At 41.7% G+C, this 12,140-nt stretch overlaps 1 protein-coding gene across 1 annotated transcript in view; it reads right to left on the bottom strand.

Moving 5' to 3' along the window:
* HSD17B4 (hydroxysteroid 17-beta dehydrogenase 4) overlaps nt 1-12,140 on the bottom strand; it is a 107,599-nt gene that overhangs the window by 70,900 nt on the left and 24,559 nt on the right. The window contains exons 9-11 of the mRNA XM_034774494.1: nt 6,638-6,729; nt 3,856-3,880; nt 2,022-2,150 (exon numbers count right to left, since the gene is read on the bottom strand). Coding sequence (XP_034630385.1) covers nt 2,022-2,150; nt 3,856-3,880; nt 6,638-6,729 — 246 coding nt within the window. The remainder of the gene's footprint in view (nt 1-2,021; nt 2,151-3,855; nt 3,881-6,637; nt 6,730-12,140) is intronic.

Genomic DNA, 12,140 nt, shown 5'->3' with positions numbered 1-12,140 from the left:
AGAGATAAGTTTTATATCAGACACTAGGAAACTATTTTCCTTTCATGGACAGAAGGAGAGAAATGCACCTGTCGTGCCACAGCCTGCCACAGGGCCACCCTATAATAGTGTTATTTTATTTCAATTAGATATTCCTAAAACCATTATGAAGCACCCAACCCTGCCCAAAGTGCTTTAACAAAATTCACACTGTCAGAACAACATTCAATACTAAGAGAAGAAGAAAACAAAGCAACAGATATACATTTCACACTTAGAAGTAATGGAAAGAAGGAACATGATTATTGGATAGGCAAATGGGGGTGAGGGGGTGTCAAAGGAAATTTCATTTTGGAAAAGATATACAATAGGCATCTGTAGGATGAGAGAAAAAGCCATCCGAGAGAGAGTAAGACAGACAGAAGGATGAGAGTATGGGGGAGGAGAAAAGTCAGAAGATGGAAGGGGAGGTGGAGCAGAATGAGGGATTGATTAGAGGTAGGCAGCAGGAAAGATACCAGAGTCACACTGGAGTGAAATAGCAGAGGCAATGGGTAGAATGAAGGTTAGGCAGAGGGATGAGAGCTCTTGCTACATAGTGCCAATTTTGTCCCTGAAGAAATTAGTATGCTCTTGGCCAGAAAGGGAGGAGAGGTGGACAGGGAGCAATACCGGAAAAGGATAATGTGGCCATCATAGAGAGGAGCTTTGTAAAGACCAGGGTTGAGACAGTGACTAACATGGTACATAGGGTCTGGAGCTGCTGGTCAAATCAGGACACAAGGGAGATGAAGCAAGAGGCAGTGGAGTCAGGTGGATCATCAAAGGGAAGCTGAAATTGTGACAGATATGGCAATCTCCCACAATATCTTTAGGATATATTACTGTATTATTGTGGGCTAGGGATTGTATGTAATTCCATGGTGGAAGATGACCACAATTCCTCCAGTAAGCACAATGGGGAGTGATTAGGCATATTCACCCAGGTTGCAATACCTCCGGAGAAGAACCACCACCAGTAGAGGCTAACATATACTAGTTCAAACAGGATTCTCCGGAGATCATCAGACAAAGAAAGGACTGTGTTTAAATTGATTCATGCCCTTCTTTCTGATCCAGCAAATGGACAGGACCATCTGTCCAATGGGGGCCCAATCCTTCTTGGGATTTTGGAAGAACTTTGGCTTACGGAAGCCCCATAAAGACCAATGGGTGACCTCTAATAAGTTGTTAGCACACAGAGAAACTTTTATTGTTTTTAATATGTTTTCTCTGTAATGTTTTCATCTTAAGAATAAATGTACTTGCTTATAAAGGGCTGCTTGGTGAGTTACAACTGCCAGCAATGACGTTCATAGCCTCTGAAGAGAAAGCAAAGTGCAGATGCTGGCCTGTTTAGGCAGTCTGGCTTTCTGGAAATAAAGTTAGTTCAGAGAACTGCGTAGCCTAGAAAATGCAGGTTAGATGCAGGTCTCTTTCCAAGAGAGGAGTTGGGAGCCTAGAGTGGATGGCCTTGGAGAACCATGAAGCGGGAATACAGGTGTAGTTGCAGAATTTTGACAGAAGTCATCTAGGATAAGGAGACTGAGGAGATCACAGCCCCAGTGTCAAGCCAGAGGGTCCCTAACCCCAAAGCTTTTCCTTACTTAAACTTTCAACAGTAACCCAAGATTCCAGTAGAGAAGGTAATACATTCCTTATTAACACAGTGCTCTTGCATGCATTGGTGTACAACCTAATATACAGTTATCTTTAATCTGACTGTAAAACACAGAACTCATAGCAAAATTGAGCACCTTAGCTAGGAAACCCCTGAGGAAGAGGACAAGCATTCAAAGGCACAGCAATAGCATTAAAAAGGCCCGACTCTACTAGAAGTGTTTAATGATTTATGGGACACAGCTGAAGGGGAAGTTCAACTGATTCAGCAGACTTTTTTCCCTTCTACAAAGCATAAAATAAAAACCTGATGTTTCTATAAAACTCTCTCTTAGAGCATTCATTTCCCCAGACTGTTGTATTATACCAAAGACCTCCTTTACCTTGGATAGTCCGGGGCTTGCTGGCATTATCAAAGTCACAGATCTTCTCCCATTTATCTTGCACAGCCTCTGGTGTCATAGGATGATTCTTCTCCCTGACAATGGAACCCAGGGATCGCTCCCAGCGCACTAATTAAACAGCAAAAATGGAAGACATTGATCACAGAGTTCAAGGGGGTGGTCAACAAGACAAACTGCAAAACCCTTCAATTTCTTAGTGTGCTTTCTGAGAGATAATTAAAACTCATTCCAACCCTCCCAAAGGAGAAAGAAAACTAGGTCAGAACCTCTCTGATCTAACTCAAAAGTGCCAGGTAGTTGAATTTAAAACAGTCTTTGCCATTAGTTAACACTTAAACAATCATACCATGACATTTTAAATTCCAATAAAACATGACAGAAATGTTTGTAAATGTGATTTCAGTTTTTGAACATTCCTTTTCACTAGGCAAGGAACACTTGTACCATAAACCAATTTAAGAAGTCTATTCAAGTTCTGCTTTCATAGGATTTTGACCACTGCTACTCTCTCAGGTTGTGGAAGGGCTTGGGAAGCTGTAGGTGAATCACAAAGGGACAACACTGTTGATGGAGAATGTCAGTGACAGAGAGGGCCAGAGATCAGTGTCTCAAAGCAAGCCATCTTTAGCACCCTGACTCAAGGAGATACTTTCTGGCACAGACAATCTTACCAATAGTCATCATGTTTCCAATCTTTCTTTTTAGAGAAAATTTTCAAAATGGTTAAAATGAAGCCAGCTACAAATTTCCTTGACTACTATGAATCAATCTCTCAGCTTGGAAATGGCAAGGAAGTTGATCTCATTAATTGACTATCTTTTTTTGGGGATGGACACTGATCAGGTTTCCATGTTAATATTCTGAGATCTATCAGCACCCATTGCTACCATTTACCATGATTTGTTACTGAAAAGTTTACAGATGGAGCGACTATGCAAGACTCCACTCTTTTCTCTTTGACAGGAACCAAAGAGTACTTCTGGGTGAATGGTCAACTGCCTCTTGTGGAGGGCACTTCAAGGTTCTACGCTGTCCTTTATCCTGTTCAATGAGTATAATAGGCTGCTAATGAAGAGGAAATGGCTTAGGGTCCATTTCATTAGAATACTGGTCAGAGCTGTTCAAAAAATTTCAAAATATTTCAGCTAAAAACAGGGACAAATTTTTTCAGGAAAGTTTTCAAAAGAGAATCTCATTTTTCAACCAGCTCTAATGTGAGAATCTTTGTTTATTTAAAAAAAAAATCGTGCATTTTTATAAGTTATAAGATGACTAGAGGAAAAGAAAGTTAAGACATCTTTATAAACTGAAGTAAATTGTCCTCTTGCTCATCAGCCACTGAATGTTGAATAGAGGCCCAAGTGTTGTCTTTACCTTTATTATACACACCTTTATGTGTATTCACTTAAAGGTGAATACACATAAAAACAGATTAATAGTATGTGCCTCCTACATATATGCCTCCTACTACCCCTTGTGTTCACACATACTCTTTAGCTCTTGTAGCTAACATAACTAAGCCTCTTCAGCCAGTGTAAGTCAATGCAGGTCCATTCAATTCAAGGGAGTGGTGCCTATTTATACCAAATGAGGATCTGGCACACATGGATTATGGCACTCATTTCCTGTACTAAAATCTGCCCCATCTATTTAAAATATGCAGCCCACTAGAGACCAACAAAATTCTCCCTCTAGAAAAAGCTCTCTTTATCAACAGTCATTGTAGAAGAGAGAATGTGTAATTATATTAGATTTTTTTTTTTATTAAAAAGAAAATAATCTAAATCAACCTATTACAACGCAGTCTACTTACATTTACCAATCCATCCGGCTCCCACCTGCCAAGTGGGAAAAAAAATCATTATCTGATTTTATCACAGGAATCAGTCAGACTTTTAGTGTTGGAAACAAGCAAAACCATTCTCTAGAGGCAGTGGTTCCCAAATTTTAACAATCTGTGAACCCCTTTCACTAAAATGTCAAGTCTCGTGAACCCCCTCCTAAAAATGAATATATCCAGGGATTTTCTCCTTTACCTGAGTATAAATTATAAAAGTAGTGATCTTGGAAATATAAAATTTGTTTTTATGACATGCTTATTACACATTATTTATTATTAATTATTCATCATTACAGTATTTTATTACATTATGAAAACGGCAACACTCTTCCAAGATCTCCCTTTCCTTTCGTAGCTTGTATCACTTTGAATAAGCCTGTTATAAGACAAGGCTCCTATGTTTCATCAAGGAGTATCAGATTTGAAACAGCATGAAGGTATTTAAGAAGACAACTTGGAGAGTTCCTCCTACACAAGAATTCAGGTCCTGAGCAATCCAGGCAAACAACGCGTGTTACAACAAAGCTTAAACTTATTGTTTTTAAAATTATTATGAAGAAATCTAGCTGCCTATTTAATTTTAAAAACAGCAAAAAATATCCACTTCCCTTTCCATTTCTTATAAGGAGTCTTGAAGTTTAAATCTCAGTGTGATAGATATGCTTGCTTTGATCTACTTAGCTCTTGGAAGTCCAGGGGCTCTGGGCTGCTGGCCCTATGGGGTCCCTATGGACAGCTCTGTCTGCCATTAGGGATTTTTTCCCCCAAGAACCCCCTGTAACATTTTGTGAACCCCCAGGGGTTCACAAACCCCAGTTTGGGAATCACTGTCTAGAGGGCATTTGTATAAGTGAGAACATAGCGACCTGGAAGAAAATTATAATAATTAGTGGTATTTTTCCAAAGAACTTTCTACTAAGCCTAGGTGCGCTAGCAGTATGAATAAGATTTCAATAGTTGTTTGGGAAACAGACAGCCCTATATCGGTGAATCCCATCAATGGCCTGCGTACCTAGGACTATAACTCATTTTACTGCAGAATCACTGACTCTCTGGAACTGCTGCTCACAAGAATGCTTCTCTGTGGCATCATTTTGCCCCACTGGCAGAGTCAATGGGGAACTAAGCAACATGGCAAACACCTTCCACAGGAAAGTATTACAGCACAGAAGCAGACTGGATTCCTAGTCATTTTCTCTCATTAGAGACACTGAAAATTAAAGTGAGAAAAGAGAGAAAAAGAAAGGAAAAGAAAAAGACTGGCTGGGTAAAGATATTTAAAAGATGGCACTTTGACGGGAACAGAAGAAGAGAAGAGAGAGAAGCAGAACATTTGCACATTTGCACAACATTTGCACATAATTCCTCACACACATTTTGTTGGAGAGATTCAGATCTAAGTCACACTAGCTTGAGGCCTGCATGTGGCACAGAAACTGTCCTGACCAATGATCTAGCCAACTCTCCTTCATACCTCATACATCGCAAGAGAAGGCACAAGCCCATTTATAAGAAATATTTGCAAGATCTTAATTCTAAAAATGTGGTCAGCCTATGTGCTGTTAGATGGGGATTCTAAAATGTGTCTAAGTGACTTAAGAGAATAAATCTTTGACTGTCAATAGAATTTGTGCTTTTAAGTCACTTACACATTTCTGAAAATGCCATCATTTAAAGAAAAAAAAACATAAGCTATTGATGCCAACAAGCAATCTTTACTTTAATAAAAAAAGAGGCTTGAAGAGCATGCCCAGAATCATAAATCTTTGATCCCATCTGGAAGTTGGTCTGTGTGCACCTGTTTCACATATGAATTGTGTAAATTCCCCCCTTTCTAAAAACAGCACTGATGCAACTACATCAGACATGATAATAAAACTAGCTCTTTTCTAGGCTTTTGATTTTTGGGAGAGATGCAAACCCACACTTACATGCACCTATCCTACACAAACAAAATACAATCACATCAACTTTAGGCTGGTGAAGTTGTAAGAGAATAATTACAGATAGAAGTCAGTCATAAACATACGAGACATACAGCTGTGCTGGAAAATAACTGTGCTCTTGTTTCTAAAGGGATTGTATCAACTTGAACTATAATCCTTTTTACAAATGGAGTTAGAACTAGCTTCAGGTTCTAGAGCTGATGCTGAATTCCTAAAATAAAGCCAGTTAACTGTGTCAGCACATTGAGAGAACATAAAAGGGATCCTGTGTATAGTCTGTGAATAACTTTTACACCCAGCATTTCTTTTTGTGCAGAGAAATCAAATGTTCTCTACATTTCACCGCTCTGTTATCAGAATAAGAGAAAGTAAAGGGTAGGAATATGGCCTGGTGCACCATAAGGGAGAGGGGGAAGGAGGAGACGGTCAGTGCTATAAACAGACAGATCTATTCTGCAAGCTACCAGCACTGGAAATTTACAAACCTTTTGTTCACATGAGATGGAGCAATATAAAGATTCCCCTCACAATACAGCTACACTAACAAAAATTAATGCCACAAAAGAATATTTTACTACTAACATTAACATTTAACTACTTCACTATTGCCCAGAATATCTGGCACATGTAACAAAATAAATTTTTGGTGCTACCCTTTTTACTGGGTACATAGTATGCCACTGTTTCATTGTTATCACAACAGAATGCCACCACTTCAAAGAACACTGCAGCTCCAGAAGAGTGACTATAACTGCATTGGGTTACAAAAGAACAAACCTCTTGCATGTTAAAATGCAAAAAAGTATCACCTCAAACAGACTGCCATTCTCCTGACACTTCTCATGGCAAAGCCAAAGAACTAAGGGAGCCACATACTCTGGTTTGAAAGCATCCACCATATCTGGAATAAATTGAAAAAACAAACAAATATCAGTATGAATACATCAGCATTCAAATACTTTATTCACCAAACCCTTTCCCATCATCATTCATTTCTCAAACTTTCTGGAAGGAATGATCAAATTCACTGTAATTTGAATGAGTTGTGCTGCAAATCCTTTCCATTTTTGTTTTCATAAATGTTACTTTGTTTCAGTTGCACTAAAACAGATCTCTAGCTGTTCTATAGATAAAAGTTAGCTGATAATTACAATACAAACTCCCAGGAGAAGGGCTTGGAAGGTTTAACAGTGCAGGTGTTTCCAAATACCCTCAGTGATATACAAAAAAGTATTTATTTTAAAATAATGCCCTTTTTAGAATTGTTTCACTAAGGCAAAGGAAGACAGATCTCCATCAATATCTGATGGACAGAAAAGAAGCACTCTCTGCTTTAGGGGAAATCAGCATTACCAAACGTCTCCCGCAACCTCATTCACTTTCACTAGCCTGGGGTAGGGTATTGGGGTTCGGGAGGGGTGTGGGCTCTGGGCTGGGGTTTGCAGTGTGGGAAGGAGCTCTGGGCTGAGCCTGGAACAGGAGGTGGTGAGGGATACAAGCTCTAGGAGGGAGTCTGGGTGCAGGAGGGGGTACAGGGTGCTGGCTCTGGGAGGAGGGGTCAGGGCTTGGGGTGCAGGAGGAGGGTGCAGGAAGGAGTTTGGGGTGCTGGCTCTGGGAGGGGGCTCAGGGCTAGGGGTTGGGGTATGGCCTTCCACAGGGCAGGACTTACCTCCAGCAGCTCCCGGTCGGTGGTACAGCGTGGCTACCACTAAGCCAGGCTCCCTGCCTACCCAGGCCCCACGCCACTCCTGGAAGGGGCCCAATGCGCCACTGTGGCCCGGCAGGGGGCACATGGCTCCGCGCACTGCCCCTCTCTGCAAGCACCACCCATGCAGCTCCCATTGGCTATAGCTCCCCGTTCCCAGCCAATGGGAGCTGCGGGAGCGGTGTTTGCAGGCAGGAGCAGTGCGCGGAGGGAGATCCTTGCCCCTCCACCCCCAGGGCTACGCTGGCCACTTCTAGGAGCAGCATGGGGCCAGGGCAGGCAGGGAGTCTGCCTTAGCAGCAGCCCCACTACACCACTGGAGATTGCAATCAACTGGGAGATCCTCTAGGATCAACCAGTCTATCACGATTGACCAGTTGGTGATTTAAAGGATTACTAGAATAACACACAACTGAAAAATTGTGCAGTTGACTATCAATCATCTCCCTCTCCATTCAGTGCGACATATATGGATGAAAAAAATCAACAATAGGTTTCATACATTTTACAAAACACACATCCTTCTGCTTAGTATTCATAGGCCATGCTATTAAAAATACAATACTCTATTAACTTTCCACACACAACGAATGGGCAAATGAATTAAACAAAACTGGCCTTGCAATGCTTTGGAGACAGCAAATATTTCAGGCAGTCCACTATAAAACCAACAGCAGAATACATCTTTGATAAATCAAGAGGAGTCTAAGATACGAACTATAATTAAGGCTGCGAGTTTGTCACGGAGGTCATGGATTCTGTGATCTCCGTTACCAGTGTGGCTGGCCTGGGGGCCACCTGAGCAGCATGAGCAGCCCTGGGCCAGCCGCACCAGCCGCTACTGGGGCAGTCTTGGCCACCACACCCTCCTCCCCCAGAAGCAGTAGGAGTTTGGGTGTGGGACAGGGCTCAGGGTAAGGGGTTGGGGCACGGGAGGGGGTGAGGGCTCTGGTTGGCGCTTGGCTCTGGGGGCTCCCCAGAAGTAACGCTGCCTATGCCTACAAGCACGTTGCCTATGCCTACAGACACTGCCCCTGCAGCTCCTATTGGCCACGGGCGGAGCCAGCGCTCGGGGTGGAGGCAGCACATGGAGCGAGGTAGGGAGCCTGCCAGCCCTGCCCCCCCGTCCAGCACCAGCGGGGGTCCCAGGCTGCATGCTGCCACCAGCCACCCCCCCCCCCGCACCCGCGTGAGTCCCGAGCTGCATGCTGCCCCTGCCCCCCCCCCTCTAGCAACAGCGAGAGTCCCGGGCCGCCCCCCCCCCCCCCCAGCACCCACGGGCCCCCACCCACCAAGATTTAGTCAGGGGTATATAGTACAAGTCATGGACATGTCACGGGATGTGAATTTTTGTTTACTGCCCGTGACCTGTCCATGGGTTTTACTAAAATTACCCGTGACTAAACTGAAGCCTTAACTGTAATCAGCAGTGGCTCACTTCTCATTTGTTAGTTACAACCTAACAATGCCCATGATGTGGTACTAGTGGGGGTCTGTTACAGATCACTGAATTAAACCAGAGAACATGATGAATTATTCCGTAAGCACCTATCTGTAATGTGTGGAAGAAAGGTTGTTATGGGAGATTTCAATCTGGAAGACATTACATTGTTACAGTTTCTAAAAATTATAGATGATAAATTTCTAACACAAAAGTATTGCACCCCACATGAGGTAATGATTTTGGACCTCACTGTGAGAAATAAAGATGAATTAATCACTGGACTGGAAGTTGGTGGTTGCCTAAAGACCAGTGATCCTGATCTGATTATGTTCATTATGGGCAAACAAAGGAGAGTCCTTATCAGTAATAAATAAATACATTATATATAAAATATAAGCCCCCACACCGCTTCAAAAAGAGAAAATTTCCCAAGGCTAAGGAAAATTATGACTAAAATTGATAGACAGAAAAATGTGAATTACAATTGGGGGTTCTTTTAGAAGAGTTTGTTAGATGGCCTAAAATCCTTAATTCCACAATCTGAAAAATGGCAACTCTGGCTAAAAGTCCATACTCATTCAATGGAGAAATAAATGCAGCAACTAGAAATAAAAAAGCAATATATAACAATGAAAAAAAGGAGAAATAGATAATATAAATTAGAAGCTATTGAGTGCACAAAATGGATAAGGGAAATGAACAACATCAAGGAAAACTTCATAGCTATCAGAGCAAAGGTTGGTAAAAAAGGAGTTTTTAAATACATCAGGAACAAATGAAATCCTAGCAATATCATAGGCCAATTACTAGATGAAGATGGTAAAACTGTTAATAATGATGCAAAAAAGGCAGAACTGTTCAATACATGTTTCTGTTCAGTATTTCGAAAGAAGAAGGATGATATATTTGTATCACATGTGGATGATGGACTTTCCAGTAATTAAGGAGGACGTTAAACAACATCTACTAGTGATAAACCCATTTTAAACCAGGAAGCTTGTATAACTTGCACCCAAGGGTCCTAAAAGACTTGGCTAATGAGATCTCTGCCCACTGATGTTCATTTAGAATACCCAGGAAATTCCAGAAGACTAGAAGAGGACTAATGTTGTTCCAATATTTCAAGAGACGCAAGTATAAACTGGTTAGCCTGACATTAATCCCACGCAAATAATGGAAAAGCTGATGTAGGATTCAATCAATAAAGAACAGGAATATAAATAATGCCAGTCAACATGGTTTTATAGAAAATATGTCTTGTCAAACTAATCTGATTTCATTCTTTGATAAAGTCTGGTTGATAAAGATAAGTACGCAGATGTAATATATTTAGACTCTGGTAAAGCATTTGACTGAGTACTGCACAACATTCTGATTAAAAAATTAGCACTATGCAATACCAATAAAAGCACACCTTACATCGATTAGGAACTGGCTAACCAAGAGCAAATGAATATAAGCCATATGTACAGAATGCGGGACTGTGTCCTGGAAAGAAATGACTCTGAAAAGTATTTAGGGTTCATAGTGAACAAACAACTCAATGTGAGCTCCAGATCAGCGAGCAGTAGTACGGACATGATTTTTACTTCTCTATAGGACACTGGTAAGATAGACAGTATACTATTGCATACAGTTCTGGTGTCCAAATTTTAAAAAGAATGTTGAAAAACTGAAGAGGGTGCAAAAAAGAGCCACAAAAATTATTTGAGAATTGAAGAAATTGTCTTACAGTGAGCTTTCAATCTGTTTAACATATCAAAAAGAAGACTGCAGAGTGATGACTGCAGTGTGCAAGTATCTTCACAGGGAGAAAAAACCAGCTATTAAATGGCTCTTTAATTAAGTGGAGAAAGGTATAACAAGAACCAATGGCTAAAAGCTGAAGCCAGACAAATTCAAATTTGAAATAAGGCACACGTTCTTAACAGTGAAGGTGATTAAACCATTGGAAGCAGCATACCTAGGGAAGCAGTGGGCCCTCTTTATTTCAACGTCTTCAAATCAAGACTAGAAGCCTTCCTGGAAGGTACGCTTTAGCCAAACACAATAAGGCTCAATACAGGGTAAGGTGGGTGAAATTTCATAGCCTATAATATACAGGAAGTCAGACTAGATGATCTAATAGCCCCTTCTAGTCTTAAAATCTATGATCATCATCATAGGAAGGCAGAGCAGATAAGTTTAGTTCCGCAAAAGAATTATGAGAGACAATAAAGGCAATTCAACTTTCGAGAGACTAACACTGTCAGAAGAGATACCACAGGATCTTCTGAAGGAGTCAGAGTCTATGTATGCCAAATTTAAAAGCCTTGCATTGGTTTCATACAGTTCCATCCTCAAACACTATGTACTGCTGGGTCTGGCACACTGTTAGTTCCTAAAGAGAATGGGATGATGATTCCTTCTGAATGCTTTGAGAGGAAAAAGCTAGATATTATTGGGGAAAAAATACTTCCAAAGGAATAAAGAAAATGCTGCACTTAAAAAAATAAATAAAACAAAACATTAGTACTTGGGCATTGTGATGGGGCAGCTACACCTCACTGGCAGAAAAGGAGTAAAAAGCAGCCCTAGGGAGTCAGCCAATTGGAAAGGGGCTAAGAGGAGCAGCCAATCATGGGCCAGCAGGCTCATATAAGGAGGACTGCGAGGGCAGAGCAGAGATCAGTAGCTGAGTGGAGCTTAAGAGGAGAAGATCAGGGTCCTAGGAGGAGGAAGGAGTGCCAGCACCTGGGACAGAGTTGTGCTGCAAGCAGAAACTGGGGAGCTAGAGAGAGCTCCTGGCTGGCTGCTAGGGCCTGCAGGCTGAGGCCTTGAGGTAAGGGCAGAAGAGGATGCTGGAGCCACATGGGAAGTGTCCCTGGGACAATGGACTGCAGTTGCCACTGAGGGAGTGGCTGGACAGAGATTGCAGATCCCCTGGAGGGCAGCGTCACTGAAGAGGACGCACGGGTCTCGGAACAAAAGTGACAGTGGCGAGGCACCAAAAGAAGAGGGTGCCATAGAGATCAGAGCTAATTCCCATGACAGCCAGCAGGAGGCTCCACAGTGGTCAGTCGTACCCCGTCACATGCATCAAAAGATTATATAAATAGCCAATTTCTGAAATGTTTAAAAATTGGGCTCGCAGTTTGTTATATTACTACAAAGTAGTATATTT

This window comes from Trachemys scripta, chromosome 6 (genome assembly GCF_013100865.1).
Source record: "Trachemys scripta elegans isolate TJP31775 chromosome 6, CAS_Tse_1.0, whole genome shotgun sequence".
In the NCBI taxonomy this organism is placed as follows: domain Eukaryota; kingdom Metazoa; phylum Chordata; order Testudines; family Emydidae; genus Trachemys; species Trachemys scripta.
The sequence above is the reverse complement of the archived record's forward strand: the minus strand, read 5'-3'. Positions and strand labels throughout refer to the sequence as shown.